General features: G+C 42.9%; 1 protein-coding gene across 1 annotated transcript in view; it reads right to left on the bottom strand.

Annotated features, from left to right (window-relative positions):
- Nucleotides 1-6,703: 6,703 nt before the first annotated feature.
- DRAM1 (DNA damage regulated autophagy modulator 1) overlaps nucleotides 6,704-17,780 on the bottom strand; it is a 39,026-nt gene continuing 27,949 nt past the window's right edge. The window contains exons 4-7 of the mRNA XM_001497185.6: nucleotides 16,643-16,820; nucleotides 12,912-12,970; nucleotides 9,626-9,718; nucleotides 6,704-9,045 (exon numbers count right to left, since the gene is read on the bottom strand). Coding sequence (XP_001497235.3) covers nucleotides 9,001-9,045; nucleotides 9,626-9,718; nucleotides 12,912-12,970; nucleotides 16,643-16,820 — 375 coding nt within the window. The 3' untranslated portion in view covers nucleotides 6,704-9,000. The remainder of the gene's footprint in view (nucleotides 9,046-9,625; nucleotides 9,719-12,911; nucleotides 12,971-16,642; nucleotides 16,821-17,780) is intronic.

The raw sequence follows: 17,780 nt of genomic DNA, 5'->3' as shown, positions 1-17,780 counted from the left end.
TATTCTCTCTTGCCTCTGTGCCACTGCACAGGCGAATCCTTCCATCGTGTGTGCCCTTTTCCCATCTCGCCTTCATTCAGCAAACTCCATCTTCTCCTCCACGTCTCCCTCCTGGCATGACCATCCCTGGGGATCTAAACCAAGTGCTTCAACTAGCAAGGGCCCACAGACCAGGGCTTCACAAACTAACATGCCCTCCAATCACCCAGGGATCTTGTTACAATGCAGAGTCAGACTTAGTGAGCCTGGGGTGGGGCCCTAAGAGTCTGCATTTTTATCGAGCTCCGAGGTGATGCTCATGCTGCTGGCCCCTGGACCACACTTTGAGTAGTGAAGTCAAAGAGTACAGCACTTCCCCAGCACGTTTTACTACAACGTTTCCTTGGTGGTTTCTCCACTCCACTGTAAATACCTTGAGGGCAGAAATTCATCTTACTTGTTGTATTCCTAGAGTCTAGCACTGTGCCTGTCCCAGAGTAACACTCAATAAATGTTGAATGAATGAATAAATAAATGAATTCACAGTCTGTAAGGATATAAAGAAACCAGATCTGTGAAGAACCTCATAAGCCAGACTAAGGCATTTGAAATTTATCCTGAAGTTATGGAGAGCCATTGAAGGATAGTAAGTCAGAGAATGGTATATCAAATGTGTGTGTGGCGTGTGTAAGATATGTTAGAAAAGACCAAGACTGAAATCAAGGAAACAACAGCAGGCTACTGCACTAGTCCAAGCAAACAATTATGAAGGCCTGCACTAAGGTATGGATGGTGGGAGTGAGAGGAGGAAGAGGATTCAAGACCACATAGATGGGTTAACCACACGTTCCCATTTGATTCAGACAGACCCAGTTTACTCTGGGTAAATTACTAATAGTACCCTCTCTCATTCCCCAAAATGCTCTGGTTTGGATGATAATTATCTGCTCACACTCTACCTAGGAGATAAAACTACAAGACTGTTGGGTGGGGATTGGGAGCAGAGTGAGGAGCTAGGATATGACTCTCAAGTTTCTGCCTTCGGCGACCCAGTGGATGGTAACACCATTCACCAAACCAGACAATCCGGGAAGAGAAGCAGTGGGAGAAGCTTCTCTTTAAAATAGAAATACTTGAGTTAAAAACTGAGTCATTGAAAAGCATTAAGTAAATTGCTGTACAGAGGACGATAAAAATTGCAAAGGAGACATACCTACGGCTGAAGTTTGGGGAATACCGATCGAAGGTTTCACTAAATTGAGAACGTCCTCCCTCCCGGAAGCTTTGAGTTGAGCTAGTCTCAGAGCAACTTGTTATATCAGGAGACTCGCCCTAATCTGCCGTCCAGACCAACTGCAGATGGGAAGTCAAACGGTCAGTTAATTTGGGGTTTTCTCACTCTCCATTTTCTTCCCTTCAAGTCACTGCTGCGTCTGTTCCCAACACCAATGATTTTTGAGTATCTCCAGGATTAACTGGATCACAGTCGACCAGGTCATTTAGACAGTCAAAATAATGACGTACCAAGCCAAGTCCTGGTTAATTGAGTTGGAATTACACATTGCCAGGTTCGACGTGAGTCAAAGGTCAGGGAACACCAAAATATTCTACCTCGTTTATAAGCCACGTGACCCAAGACCCTTACTAATCTCTATTCATACTTGCCAACCCTTCGCCTTTTTTCCTCCCCTCACAACATGTCAACAACTAAGTAATTATTTAATAAACCTCAGAACATACCTTTGCTTCTTCTCTTGGCCAGAGAGACCCGGGATTTTCCCGGTTTCAATTTCAAGGTGGCTCTGACTTAAGGGATCCAAGTGCGGTCAAGCAGAAGAATAAATTCCCCCACTAGAGCCTTTTGAGGGAACTTTCAAACAAAACTGAGGCTTTTCAAGTATTAAGAGGAAATGACAGACTGAACTAAGCTCGGTATTCATTTTAATACACGTGTTAAAGGTTATGTTAGCAGCTGTCAAATCGCTGGCCAGCTCTAAATACATCACTCTTCGCCTTAAATCAGATGTCTTGGGTGGTACCCGGAACTTGCTACTCTGGGCTGACCCTGAGCAAAAGGATTGTTCAAGAAGGTGAAATGTGTCTTCCAAGCATTCCTACCACCAGTGCTAATGTTAGCCCGATGAGCAAGAGAGCTGGAACCCAGAGCCCGAGTCCTGAGACCTTTACTGCTTCCTGCTGCTGCTGGAGGCTCTGAGAACTCTCTCACCAGCGGGAGGTCAGATGGCAAGTCCATGGGTCTGACAAGTGTGAATCCTGAGGACTTCTTTTACTTAGTAGGGGGAAGCCTAAATGGTCTTTCCTCTGGGCCCCACCATGACATCCACCTTGGGAAGAGAGCAGATGTTTCTTTCTAAACAGAAGACAGTACCAGGTCCATCTTACTGCATCAAGCAGAAGCAAAGATGCTAAGAGTTGCAAGTCCTAAGAAACCACCCCTCACAGCCCCCAGGGCCTTAATCACACTGAAAGCCCTCCACCCCCACCCCAGCCCCACTGCCCAATGGCATCCTTGGCTATTTCAGTGCTCCTCCTCAGGGGTCAAGCACGGGTGTAGGAGAGCTAATCTCAATCTCCCACCAAATATTGAATGTGTCACACAAGCTCTATTATGTTTCAACTCCTGATTCCCACCACCTACTTCCTGACCCCCAAAGTCTTAGATGCAAAGAGTTCAACCAGGACCTGCCTTTTTGAAGCAACAACCCAGAAATTTCACCCAGTTCTCTAAACTTACCAGTTTAGGGATTTCATTCCTCAGGGCCTTGTGTTATGTGACTCTAGAAAATCTGAGAAATTAATTCATACTCACATGAAAATGGTTGATAGTCACATTGTCTTTGCGGAAAAGGTTGACTGTAGGACTCATAGCCCTGGGTTTAGACCTGGCCCCACCACTTGGTACCTGGTGACAATCTTACCGTACCTTAATTTCCTTAGTAAAATGGGGCTATGAGGAAAACCCTTCTCACAGTGGCTTCCATATGGTAGATACTCAATCGATGTTAACAGAACCTGAGTGGTAACACAAGCAGGTAGAGAAACGTCCTTGGTGCTTAAGCAAAAGACCCTGGATACCTGGTACTGAAAAAAGTTATGATGCTCCTCCATAGGTAATTCCAAGTAGGATTTTCTTTTTCAAAGTGACAAAAGGATTTTTAAGACAGTGAAAGTATTCTGTATGATACTACAAAAGTGGATACATGACGTTATATATCTGCCAAAACCCATGGAATGCCCACCACTAAGAGTGAACTCTAATATAGTCATGGACTTTGGGCAATAATGATGTGTCAGTGTGGGTTCATCGACTGTAACAACATACCACTCTGGTGGGGGGTGTGGGTAGGAGGGGAGGCTGTGAGTGTGTGGGACAGGGGCTATATGGGAACTCTGAACTTTCTGCTCAATTTTGCTGTGAACCTACAACTGCTCTAAGAAATAAAGTTAATTGATTTTTAAATGACATAAAAGGTACATTTAAGCAAAATTAAAGCCTATTATTTCTAAATAAATTTTTAAAGTTTTTCAAAGTCGGAGTTTCCTCTCTCTCTCTTTGTGGCCACTGCATTGCTGGTGTCCCCCAGTCACTGGGTGATTCCACACTGACCACCAAGCCACAAGGTCAGGGAGGGCCAAAAGGTCTGTGGACTCCGCCTGGTGTTGTGTACTGGGTCAGCTTGCCAGAAAGGGGACAGGCAACGCTATGGCTGATGACGCTGTCTACAAAAGCACAACGTTCTCAAAAGATAAGGAAGTGTAAGTGAAATGGCAACCCTTCAAAGAGATCCAGAAAGAGAAAGTGGATGAGAAAGGAATGAGATTAGAAGAGGCAGCGACCAAAGTGCAAGATCACAGGGGACACCCACGCGAGCCGGAGACACTCTCGGCCACCAGGAGGAGAGTAGGAGGCACAGGGGAGGAGACAGTAAGGCTCTCTGTCCACAGAGAGGGGAGCAAACAGCCTTGCCCTCCCTGCCCTAGGAGTTTAAATAAAAGAGGGAACCAGGGAGAGAGTGTAGAAGAGCAGTGACAGTCAGCGGGCCTCTGCCCACACCGACAGCAGAATCCACTGTCTGTGCCTGTCCGTGAATGAACAAGTCACCACGAAAAGCCGAGCTTATAATCAGCATCCTCAGTTTAGTAGGAGGTGTGAAACAGCTGGATTTTTCAAACAAAAAGTTTCTAAAGGTGAGATGACAGTATGTGTCAAATGACAGATGAGGTTCCTGTTTGTCCCAGCATCCCCACTTATGGGAATGTCTCCAGCAGATTTCCTGGCACATGTGTGAAATGATGTATGTACAAGTCATTCACTTATAACAGCAAAAGTTTGGAAACCATGTGACTGTCCCACAAATAAGGGACTTGTTCAATAAATGAGGGCACAGCCATACAATGGACTACTGTTCAGGCATAAAACAGAACAAGCAAACTAAAAACTGAGGATGCGCTCTGGGTATTGATAAGAAAATATCTCCAAGACACATTGTTTAGTCAAAAATGGAAGGCTCAAAACTGTCTGTACAGTATGCTACATTTTGGGTAGAAGTTAAAAAGGAAACATTTCTAACTGTGTATTTCTGTTTGTATTTTCATAAAAAGTGGATATCTGCAAGGAGAGGGGTAAATTGAATAAATGTGGGTACAGGAACATACAAAGGTTTTTCACAGAACATCTTTTTATATTGTTTTGATTTTTGAACCATGTGAATATAGTACTGATTCGAAATTTTTTCAATAAGAACAAATGGTTCAGAGAGTAAGGGCTGTGAGTGAGGGCAGTTCAATCCCCACTTATATAAAAATTATCTTTCCACCCCAACATGCTGAGTCCAGATAACAAGAGTTTACTGTATTTGCGGATGAAGAGAACTCTTGGGTTTTTGTATCAGGCAGGACTCTTATAGGTATAAGCATCACAAATCCAACTCAAGTGGACTGAAGTTAAAAAGAGACTCTATCAACTCACGTCAGTGGAATCCAGAGGCGGAGCTGGCTCTGGGGATGGTAGGGCACAGAGCGTTGCTCATTGCCGAGCGACTGCCTAAGCCGCAGGCTTACTAGGCATCTCATGGCACTCTGGCTCAAACCACAAAGCAGAACATTGGTATCTCCTACAGCATTTTCCAAGCATTGATTTTGGAGCTCACTGCCACCCCCAATATGAGTTTGGCATCCTGCCGCCTTTCATTTTAGAAGATGAATCTGCTGGGGGTGACCAAGGAGAGTCAGAAGCTTCTCCAGAGCTCGAGGCTGTGGTTGCTCTCTTGTGCAACAGACAGGACGCAGATGCATGACATTCTGGCCTTGAGAATGTGGTGCATTCAGAGCCAGACCAAGAGTATGTGTGTGGGGAGACGGCTGGACGTACTGGCTTGCCAGAATCAGGGAGTGGGAAAGAATGGATACCACTTATCTCCCTCCTACTCGTCCTTCCTCATTCCAGGCCCAAACACCAGACCAGTATGTCTCCAGCGGAGTAAAAAATGGGAACATGGGACAATGCCACATGTAAAGGATGTTAGGAAACCCAAACACGGCACAACACTGTTGTACTTAATTTGGTTTATGAAACGCAATTTCTGTGGAATCCTCTGTGTTAGTGTTTAAAAAAAAAAAAAGACCCACTTGATTAGGAATCAGGAAAGCAAGAGTCCCAGACTGGAATCTGTTGCCATCTGTCAGCAGAACCTCTTGAAGGCCAATGGACCTCTCTGCGTAGTTTCCTCATCTGAAACATGGGATAATTAACTGCCTGAGCAATGTCACAGAGGTTAAATAAGAACACAAGAAGCTTGAAAAAGAATAAACGTAACTTTGGAGTTAACTGAAGGCATGTTTATTACCTAAAGGGCTGACATTTACTTTTTTTTTTTTTTTAACCTGAAAAGGCTGTCAGCATGTATAATTTGGTTTACCCTGAAACACGTTAGGTTGGCTTTTCTGGTGTGTATGGTGGGTGGGACTTTAATTCCACAGTGGAATCTGCTGCTGTGTCTGTCCAAGATCCATTTCCCATCCCTTTCTTCTCAGAAACAACTTTCACCTACTATCAGCCCAGTAGTTTGGGCAATGTTAACTCCTCCCTGCTACAGAGGTGGACATGTGACTCTGTCTGACCAATCAGAGCATCACACCTCCCTGGGCTACAGGATGGCCAAGCCAGCCAATCAGAGACAATGAGTTTCAATTCATGGACTTCTGTTGGAACCATTGAGAAGTCTTCTCTTTCCACTGGACAGGTTGTAGGCTTGGAGCTTCTAGAAGCCATCTCACTGCCAGCAGGGGAAAGCCTGCCTGAGAATGATGCCAACAGAGAGAAAAGCAGAGCTGATAGGAGAGAGAATATTTGCAGAGTCCTGGTGGCACTTTTGGATCCAGCCATCCCTGAAGCCAGCTCCACCCCTAGACTTCTGTTATTGAGTCAATAGCTGCCCCTTTTTCCTTCAACAAATTTGAGTTGTATTTCTGGTGCCTTCAACTCTAAGAGTCTTGACTGACGCGAACTTCTGATACGAATGTTCAAAAATCTCTACAAAGATGGCCCATCATGCCCATAGGCAAAGCTACATGAATTAAGAAAACATACGGTTTAAACTATACCTTTACAAAATCCAACTGGAGCTAGAATCGTTTCCTGAATAAATATATTTCATAGCAGTACCCAGGCGACCAACTATAATTTAACAGAGACACAAAGTACTAAAATAAAGAAATAGTTTATTTTATTTTACTCTTTCAGCCATGAGGTCCAAGGAAATGCAAGTTCATGGAAATTAGAAATAACACTGAAGTGTGGATAAGACCAGCTTTGAGGTTGCATGGAATCAGCCGAATGTGATTGTCTGGAGTGATTTCTGGCCATCTCAGTTTGCCAAGGCAGGTGTCCCATTTTGTCTAGCCCATGTAACAGTGTCTGTGGTAACTGTCCAGGTTGAAGAAAGTTGTCATAGAATGGTGACACCCAGACAACTGGAATGTTTACAGTACTCAAAGCAGAACAGTCAACATTACTGAGTGATACACACCATCTGTTTATCACTTAACTAGTAAACCAGAGTAATGCACTCCTTCATTTGTTCACTCATTCATTCATGCATTCAATGAGTATTTATTAAGCACCTACTATGGACCAGGAGGCACCCTGGTAAATGCTGGAATTACAAAGATAAAGATTAAGGCACAGACTCTGCCCTCAAGGAGCTCCCAGTCTAATCTCACAGAGAGATGTGGAAATGGAGACAATGCATCATGAGAAGAACTGACAACAAAAGTCGGTTCAAAGTGAGACCCAACCACAGATGCATCTCCTACAGGTTCCATGGTAAAGGTGTGAAGCATTCCTCCCTCTTTTCTGAATAATGAACACTTGGCAAAGCTTTAATCAGTCTTTTGGTTCCAGTGTTACAGTGGGGACCCACAGCATTATGACAAGTTACAACAGACCCAGAATGGTGATCGGGTTCCCACTGTTGGACACTTAGGGGAGACACAGTTTGTCATTGCAGAGTGGGTGACCACTGCTGAGTCTCAGCCCTTCACTCACTCAACAAGTCCTTACTGAGGCGCCATCACATGCTCACTGCTCCCAGACTGCCTCCAAGGCTGATCAAGTGGGCCGCTCTGCCCTTGGCATATGCCCTCAAGGTCTGCACCCACTTAGCCAGACGCCGGTTTGTGGTCTGGAGGGTCCTTGAAGGAGAGTTCCTTCTCTTCAGCTTTCAAACCTAAGCCTTAACATTTCAAGGCCCACTTCTTCCTCTGGAATGACTTGTTTCTCATTTGTCATTTGCGATTTGGGTGAAAAGGGGGAATGTGTAGCTCTTGCTTAACAAAGGACATGATTCACGTTCTGTACAGCGTGCAAACATCCTGCCACAAGCATTACAAAGAGGAGCAAAGAAAGTGCACCCTGCCACCCTCTCCTTTCTCTCTCTCTTTCTCAGACCTATGTTCTCGTTGACGTGTTGACTGGCATTAAATGAATTCGAGATGTGACTTTCAGCTTCTGAGTCACACTGTGTATCAAGTTACGCCAATAACAATGAAGGGTGGTTTTATAAATCTGTGTCTTAATGCTTTTCACAGTTTGGCTTTGCAGAGGTTTAGTATTAAGCAAAAGTCTCCTCCCCATACCCCTGCCTTCCACGAATGTTCCCTGAGACACACTCTTCCTTCTTGCTCATGTAGCAAACACAACAATCCGGAATCGGTGAGGTTTTCCCATTAGTCTCTCACCTCCTCTTCACTCTGCTGCTCTAAGGCTTCTGATTTCTAACCTGCCTTGATGAATCCATCTCACCTGGAATCACACCCACTTCTGACTGCCAATCAGCAGCGGGGTAAAAGCTGCAGCCCTGTGCGCAGGGAGGCCCACGGGGGGCAGAATTTCAAAACTGAGGTTATCATGTCCACTTAGAGTTAATGTGCATAGTGGTATTAAGGCCTTTTGCTAGAAGCATTTTGCTTAGTTCATCTAAAAATCAGAGTAACTTAGTGTTAATTTATTAACTAAATCTTTGTGATGATCATAAACTGAATTTTATAAATCCCCTTGTGGTATAAAATTATACAGTTCAGTCTCCAAAAATGAAATTTAAAAATGATTATCCCCTGATTTTACATTTTAGTGAATTCCTCATTTAGTGTATTTCCATAAATCACTCGCACACAAAGAAAAAAACAAAACGGAATCTATAAAAATAGGAGTTGTCCACTTTCTATGACACCTTATCTTTTCTGTAACGAATTTAATATAAAAAAGTGCATACTTGGAAAATTATTAAAAAAAACATTGCTACAATGTCATAAATGCTCCACATTCTCTAGGAAAACATACCTTTGAAAATAGTACAACCATTGGGAATCTTAATAAAATGCAAGTCCTGGATGTGCCACAGACCCATTCCACTAGGGCAGCGTTAAAACCCTGTCCGTCCTCTGTACCACTTCTAGAAATTGTCCGTGACTTTCATCGACTGCGATAGGATTCCTCTTTCTTCAAATGGCACCATTGAGTTCTGTAGATATCCTTAGGGTGACACTCTATTAGAAAAAAACGAGGTTTAAAAGAAGGTAAACAATTCCAGTGCCAGTTATGGAACTCCCGACAGCTTTGTCCCCCCTCAGACATGATCTCACTATGGTTTGTGCTGAGCTTGAGGGTCCTGAAGAATTTTCTTGGCTTTCTATATCCTTTTAGCTAAGCATTCACTTGTTTCAATATGTAATATTTTCCTTCCTGCCAGATCTGATAAGGTCCTACCTTCGGTCTGCCTTGGAAACATTTTTCAACAACATACTTCTGTTTTTTACAAAGACATTATTTCCTATTATTTGGAACTAGTAAGTGAGACTGCCTCAAAAAGAAAATAACCAAGATATATGACTATAAGCAACAAATGGCAGAGGACATATGAAACTTTCATTGTTTGGGAGCGCTGTTAAAGACTCTTTCCTTTGGGAATAACTAAGTTGCATGATTCTTAACATATTTTTTCAAACACGTAAGGGTAAAATGAAAGAAAGACAGCGCTCTTATTTTGTTAAATGTAAGAAATTTTCCACGGATTTTAATAATCCTAATCATCAGCAACTTATAACATTTGAATTGATAAATACCTACCTGGAAATCTTGGACAAATGTTAGGAAGTAGAAAATAAAACCAAAGGCCACTGTCCATTCACAGATCGCACTCACTACGTGATAAACATAATCCTAAGAGCAATAAGAAAGAAAGAGAATTTAGCCTAAATTGATTCACTTTAGTGTATGTATTGAAATAATAATGAGTGGGTCAGGCCAGAGGAAAAAGCTGTCCAGGGAGCACAAACCAGCCCCTTGAGGTGACACAGTCAGCAAGGCCACATCGATGAACATCAGGGCACCTACCCAGTGAGAACAAGAATGCAATTATCCGGAAAATTCTTTCCAGCTCTCACACACCCTGGCTTTCAGATTTAGTCTATGTAACTTCAAAAGGCAAACTAAAGACCACAAAATGGCTGAGACTGGGAACCGAATTTGGACTCAAAAGAAAAAAGAACTTTCCATACAAACCCTGACTTGCTATCCCACTGTTGGGAATCCCAATGTTGAAAGGCACGCTTAAAAAGCATCTATTCAGCGTTCATCTAGTTACTCCAAAGAATGAGTGTCTGGATCTAGAGAAAATTGGCTGACTATCACCACTGGGTTTTGTGTTTCTCTGTGACTATAGAAAATGTCAGTTCAGAAAATAGTTCTGCTTAACATTATTAGGTAAACACAGCTACAAAGCAAATGCTAATAGGTCATCTACGTGTTAACTGACTCTGTCTTCTTGGGGGAGGAATGAGAGAATGGAAGGCAAGAATGAGAATGGCTTTAATGGGCAGGGAACAAAGTCAGCTGCTTATGGAGGCCAGGAAATTAATCAAAATAAATGAAACTGATGGTTGCAAAAAGAGAGGGAAGATGGGGAGCCCATACCTCATCAGATCAATTCCATTTTCACCAAATGGGAAAATATGACCCCAGCGTTGCTTTGAGAGAGAGAAAAGAAGCACGCGCATGTGTGTATGTGTGTGTGTAATCTCCTGATCTTTAAAACCTGGAAACTACTTTAAAAGCGTTTTCAAACAGCATCTAAGTCAAAAATGCACATCTGCATTCTGACTTTAGCCTACATGCCACATTAGGCCCATGGACTGTCAGGTTGCCCCCCTGACTTCAAATAATGACGTGGGTTTTTTTCCTACTTCACTTTCTGCTCTGCTATAGGTCACAAGTGTGAGTAAACAAATGTGCTGGGTTGCAGGTTGGTTCCATGGTAACAGTCATTTTCTTTGATTCAGTTTTCATCCACAAATATTTAAGTGAGAGGCATCAAACTCTCACAGGCACCACCCTCACTCTCCCCACGGACACCCACATCCGTCCCCTGTTCTCATCCAGCTCACCCTGGGGAGAACCTGACCAGCCTTCCTTAGTGGGTAGAGAACAGAGGCCACCTCCTTTTGGTGACAGCACCATGGGATCCACGCCATCCTATATCATCCCTGGACAAGGAAGATGGTTTACAAAGCTAGAAGCAGAACTGGGGGTGAGGGGGTGGAATCTCTTTAGCATGATATTGATATTAATGAAAGTGCACTGAACAGGAATCCAGACTTCTCCAGCACACGCATGTGAATGCAGGCGAGCCTCTGATCTTGTTCTGTGTAAAATGAGACAATGACATTATAATTCCCGCCCTCCCCACCAAGTAAGACAATTCATAGGAATGTGCTGTGAAAGCTCTAAAGTTCCACCAAAGTTTGGGGCAGCACCTAAATGATTTATCTATTCAGTGAACTAATGTAAAGGGTTTTCTCTGCATTCGCTGATATTGGGAACAGAAGGCAACACAAGAGGGACAAGGTGTTTTATGGAGTGAGTAGAAAAACGGGGACTTTTCACATTTTTAAGATAGAAAATGAAATGAAAAAAGATTTTTAACTGTCTGGGGATACACTTTGATGAACCCGTCCAGGCAGCGAATTCATTTGATTTGCGGTGGAAGGTCTCCCCCAAGTGGTTAAAAAGTAAAGTACACTTGAGGTTGCTGTGCTGTGAGGCCTCACTTTCAGGAAGCACTTTGTTTTTAATGTCCTTCCGGTCATTCTCTTCCTCAGCATCTTTAGTCTCTCCCTTGTCTCCTGCAGTCTTCCATCACGTGCTAGAATTCTCTATCTTGGAAAATCCTTCCTCTGACCCTGCTGTTGCTTCTAGCCACCATATTATTTTTTCTGTGCCTCTCGCTTCCAAACATTCGGTTGATAGCTGAATGAACGAACCACTCCTCTCACCGTTTCTTTACCCTCCTGCAATTGGCTTCTAAAGCCGACATTTTACTGAAACTGTCGTTTGAAAAAAACCTCAGTAACTCCACCTGCCCCTTGGGAAAAAAAAACTCCCCTTCTCTCACTAGCTTTCTTCTCTCCTGGGGCATCCTTGACCTTCCCGTGTGGCATCTAGATGAACCACCACTGTAAGTATCTAATGGCATGAGCCCATCTCAGTTCCAAACATTCCGTCCCGTGTGTGCTGATGTCTGGTCTGGAAATCACTGGCCACTCTCCCCTGTGCTCTGATGGCTATCAATCCCACCGTAGGTCTAGGCCCACGAGTCTAACCTGACATTTCTCCTTGATGTTTCACTGTAGCCTCAGAGTCAACAATTCTGAAACGAAACCCATCCACTTCCCCCTGTGAAATCATTTATTTCTCTTAGGGACCTTATCTCTCTCTGTTCATGGGAACCAATTCTTTGGTTCACCCAAGATAAAAACTTGGAAGTCATCTTCAATTCATCATGTCCTTTCATTCTCATATTATTTGCCAGTGCCTTGTCACATACTGTCCCCCTACTACTGCCAATCTAGGCTAATCTTGATTTGAGATCTGAACTGGCAGAACCGCCTTCTCCCTGCCTTCCAATCTCCTGGCTCTCCTCTTCAACCCATCACAGGTGTTGCTTCTGAATAATATTCATCCAATAATGGTCTCTCCATTTACCTTCCTGTTCAAAAGCCTTTAAAGGCTTACTCTGGTCACCTAAGTCAAGTCTGCCCACCTCTTAAAGCCTTCCACAAACTCCTTCCCCTTAAATGTCTGACCTCTCTTACTTAATAGATGGTTGAAGTGCTTAAGAGAGAATTAGGAATTCAAAATTTTGAAACTAATCCCAGGAACCATTTGGGATTATCCTGATAGCTAATTATAACACAGGCATTGCCAAATAATTGGACAGTAAGTTAATGTTATGCCATATTTACTCCATATTTCGTACCTTGTTCTAAGAAATGGCAGTGATTCTTTCTAGGTTTCACCCAACCATAGTCGCACATAACCAGCTCGACAATCAGATTCAAAACGACTTAAACCTTACCTTTTCTTTCGGATTCCATTCCAGCTTGGTTATAGAAATGAGTGAAGCACAGGCGATCACTAAGAAAAGGAAACTGTCAAGGAAACTACACAAGAAAATAGGTCCCTTTAATGCCAAGACTAGATTATTCTTCCAATGATCTAATCATAGACAGTGTTAAAACGTTCCACCTCATGCCCATTACGATGGCTACTATCAAAAAAACATGTGTTGGCAAGGATATGGAGAAACTGGAACCCTTGTGCACCATTGGTGGGAATGTAAAATGGTGCAGCCACTGTAGAAAACGGTGTGGAGATTCCTCAAAAAATTAACCATAGAATTCCCATATGACCCAGCAGTTCTGCTTCTGGGAACATACCCAAAAGAATTGAGAGCAGAGTCTCAAAGAGAGATTTGCACACCCATATTCATAGTAGCATTATTCACAATAGCTAAAATGTGGAAGCAACCCAAGTTCCATTGACGAATGAATAGATAAGCAAAATATGAATAATTTTTGTATGTATACATACAATGGAATCTTATCCAGCCTTAAAAAAGAAAGGAATTCTGTAATATGCTACAACATGGATGAACTTTGATGAGATTATGCTTGGTGAATTAAGCCAGTCAAAAAGACAAATACTGTATGATTCCGCTTATATAAGGTACTTAGAGTAGTCAAAGTCATGGAGACAGAGAGTAGAATGATGGTTGCCAGAGGCTGGGGGGAGGGGGTGGGGGGGTTATTGTTTAATGGGTATAGGTTTTCAGTTTCACAAAATGAAAGGAATTATGGGGATGGATGGTAGTGATGGCTGCACAACAATGTGAATGTATTTAATATCTCTGAACTATACACTTAAAAATGGTTAAGATGGGGCCGGCCCTGTGGCCAAGTGGTTAAGTTCTCGTGCTCGGCTTCGGTGGCCCAGGGTTTCGCCAGTTCAGATCCTGGGTGCGGACATGGCACCGCTCATCAGGCCACGCCGAGGTGGCGTCCTGGGTGCGGACATGGCATCGCTCATCAGGCCACGCTGAGGTGGCGTCCCACATAGCACAACTAGAAGAACCCACAACTAAAATATACAACTACGTACAGGGAGGATTTGGGGAGAAAATGCAGAAAAAAAAAAAAAAGAAGAAAAATGGTTAAGAGAGTAAATTTTATGTGTATTTTAGCACAATAAAAATATTTTGCAATGCTTAACACTTCTCTGTTTCTCAAAATAAAAGAAGCAGAAAGCATAGAAGATTTCATTACCATACTTCTGTTTGTAATAGTTTTCAAGTTCTTAATCATTTCATTTATTTGTTCTTTAGTTTCATCTTCTGGGCACCAGGTACCACACTGCAGGAGAAGGTGGGGGAGGCAGAGAAAAAACCCTGGCCAAACAGACTTGGTCTCAGCTGCAGAAACATCCCAGTCTTGCTGGGCAAAGCCCAGGGAATATGCCAAGTAAGAGAAAAGAATAGGGCCCAGTGATGAGTCAGAGGGAAAACTATTAATTCAGAGCGGAATGGGGTTTGGGGTGTCAGGAAGGCTTCACTGAGTTGAGCTTAATCTAAGTTGTGAGGTTTGAGAAGCTCTCCAGAACAGCGCCATCCCACAGAAATATAATGCTGGCCACATGCGTCATTTTAAATTTTCTACTATAGTAGCCACATTTAAAAAAAAACTAAAAAGAGCCAAATGAAATTAATTTTGATAATATATCTCACTTAACCAAATATAAAAAAAATATTATCATTTCAACATGTGATAATATAGAGAATTATTAATAAGATATTTTACATTCTTTTTTTCTTATAAAGTCTCTGAAATCTGGTGTGTGTTTTAATGCAGCATGTTTCAATGCAGACAAGCCATGTTTCAAGTGCCCAATGGCCACGCGTGGCTGGCTAGTGGCTACCCTTTTGGATGGAGAGCGCAGCTCTAGAAAGACAAGGGGGAGGAGGATAATCCAGGGAGGAGAGCATGGAGCAAAAGCAGAGAACAGGAAACAGCCAAGTCTAGGGGAGAAAACGTAAAAGATGAGGTCGAAAAAATAGGCAGTCTCAGGCCATGTGTCTCAAGCAAAGGAAGCTGGACCCTGAGCTGTTTGTGATTCCATGAAGGCTTGTGAAAGCTCAGGAAGCAGGATACAAGACAGATGATTTAGCAGGGAGGGCTTAGAAGCGTGATTCCACAAGTGCTTCGCTGTGTGCCACAGTTTCTCCAGTAGTCAAATGAGCCCATTTCACAGAAATATTACAGTAAGGAGTAACGAGGACATTTTAAAGATGCTTTGAAATCTTTGTAAGGAAATATAAACACCACGCTAATGTTTCAGACAAAAGACTTGTTCAAATGGATGAATTTGTACGAGTGAATTTGATAGAGGGACATACCCTGTTTGGTGTGGCTCCTAAGAACAGTCTAGAAAGGGAAACTATCAGTCTGTGAAACTCTGATGACTGAAATGTTTATTCTGCTAAAACTCCCTCTGATTTTAATATCTAGGGAAGTGTCTCCAAACCTGAAGCAGGGAAAGGTTTCCTACATCAAGAAACTTTGCTTGTAACACTATAAACACTTTTATGAATTTTACAACGAACCCGAGCTAATTTTCAGGAGCTGAATTTGAAGAGAAAGCATGAACATCTTCAACCCATAAATAGGACAAGAAAACTGAGAAGGAACTATCTTAGAAATCAAGGTATATAGTTATTTGGTTGTTAAATTTCTCAACACTAGGATTTGGTTCCTCTGTGCTTGGAAACTTTATAATTAAAGATTTCCTTCTCAAAGATGAAAAAAAAAAACCCAAAATCATACTTAGACTTCACATTTTATATAGCTCCTACTTTAAAAGAGAAATGCAATACTTAATGTATAGAAGTATATGGTGGGTTTTTACTCAAGCTTGCCCACTTTATTCCACCACCCAACCCAGACTAGTGAAATTGTTGCTAATTAAATAGTTCCTATTTTCCTACAATCTGACAGTAACACCATTTTTTAATGACTGTGCAGCTTTCTCTCACATGACCGCAGATGGTATTTCGAAAGATGGGGAATTTTCCACCCCTCAAAGACCACATCGTTTTTATTCTCTTTGTTAAATACATCTAGAAAGAAAGAGAGAAAGAACAAGCTTTCATTTCTTCTAAATCAGAATATACAAGCCTGACAAATTCATATTTTCTTTTCACATTGTTGAATTAGAAAAGGAAATGAAATTTCATTTTGAAAATGAAATCAGTGATAAAAAGAAAGATACTAAGTGTATTTTAATTGACTTAGAAATAAATGATACAGAGCTTTTCAAAACCTCTGAATAAGGATGAGTAAATTAAACAATCGAATGTGGGGAGAGGGGAGAGTCTGGCCTCTTGGGCCTCCACGGGGCTATTACTTTAAGGACAATATCAATATTTGGTGTCTTTAACCAAGCACTACAAAGAAAAATAAATATTTTCACATGGCTCATGAAACTGATCCTGCGGGAGGAAAGTAAACAGACACTGAAGTGTTCTAACATTCTTCCGTTCTCCTTTCACAGAATTCTTTTCCCCAAAGGTTCCTTTGATCCAACCAGACAATGTTGAGACATTTTCTTAATGATTTACACCTTTCTCCCAATTGTTCTTCTGAAGCATGTGGAAATTTGGCTTTTAATCTTTGCTTTTTTCATGCTTTTTGGGGGGGACAGGGTAGGGGGAGGGTGTCAAGCTTGTGGGGACACTGACAAATGTGAAAAGGATACTGGGGATGACAGCAGCGCAGGAAATGGCAGAGATGGCCAGCCGGACGTGGCACGTGGAGAGGCTGTTCCACTGGGGACACGATTTGTAAGAGATGATGGATTGCAGGAGCGTGTACACGACACCGCAGACGAAAGCCAAAAGGGCGCCGCCGTCGTGGACCACGGGGACAGCTAACTCCTAGAGAGAAAGGCACAAATGCGTGTAACTCCGCATGCGTCCGTCCACATCAGGCCCTGATTACGCACTCAGGCTGGGCTACTCAAAGCCCTGTCGTCACCGGGGCACCCACCGCTTCTTAGAAAATGTGGCTGCTTGTGGAAAACTACCACGAGCAAAGCCTTCCAAACGCTGAAGTGCACGCTAAGCACTCGGTCGCTCCACAGCAAACTTGGGCCCACGGGACGAGGACAGCGTGACATCTACCTTAGAGTGGGGAGAGTTGGGTATGGTGAGCTTTGGAGTCTGGCTGACCTGGATTAAAAAACTCAACTCCACCGCTAGGCTCTGTGACCTCAATTTCTGTATCTGTAAAAGGGGCATGATAATTTCTGCCTTGCAAGTTTGCAGTGAAGATTATAGGATAAATTTCATATAAAAGTACACGACTTGTTCCATGAAAGTGTCAAGGGTAGCTTGGGGGTTTTTAGGCTCCCTGCTCCCCAATAATCTCTATTTGTCCCTCCCAAGCCATCCCAAATGAACACACAAATCTAAGTAAAATCACTGTGCTTGTGATGCAAAGGCAACTTCAAATCAGGTCTCCAGCCCCCACCATCCTCCAAGCAGCCATTTCAACCAGAAGGCAGCCCTTAGGCCCAGTCTAGGCAGAAAGTCTGGTGTTGACCCAAAATATGCTCATAACTGACTGACAAAGGAGACTTACTTTGTCTCCTTTCAAATATGCAACAAGGGCCCTCCTTCCAGTATAACAATGACGTTTAGATTGAACAACTGAGTCTCCACTTGAACTTGAAAACGTGAGCTTTGCAAAGGGGCAAGTTAAAGTATTGTCCAAGAGAGCCTGGGTTTGGCCCCTGGCCCCTGCTGGCCCCAATTCACTGTCCACAGCCCTTCCTCCAGGACTTTTCTTTGCCCTGGGCCACCCAGGTTTCCCCACAATCTTAACGTTCTCCATCC

Source organism: Equus caballus, chromosome 28 (assembly GCF_041296265.1).
Source record: "Equus caballus isolate H_3958 breed thoroughbred chromosome 28, TB-T2T, whole genome shotgun sequence".
Lineage (NCBI taxonomy): Eukaryota > Metazoa > Chordata > Mammalia > Perissodactyla > Equidae > Equus > Equus caballus.
Note: the sequence above shows the minus strand (reverse complement) of the source record. Positions and strands in the feature narration are given on the sequence as shown.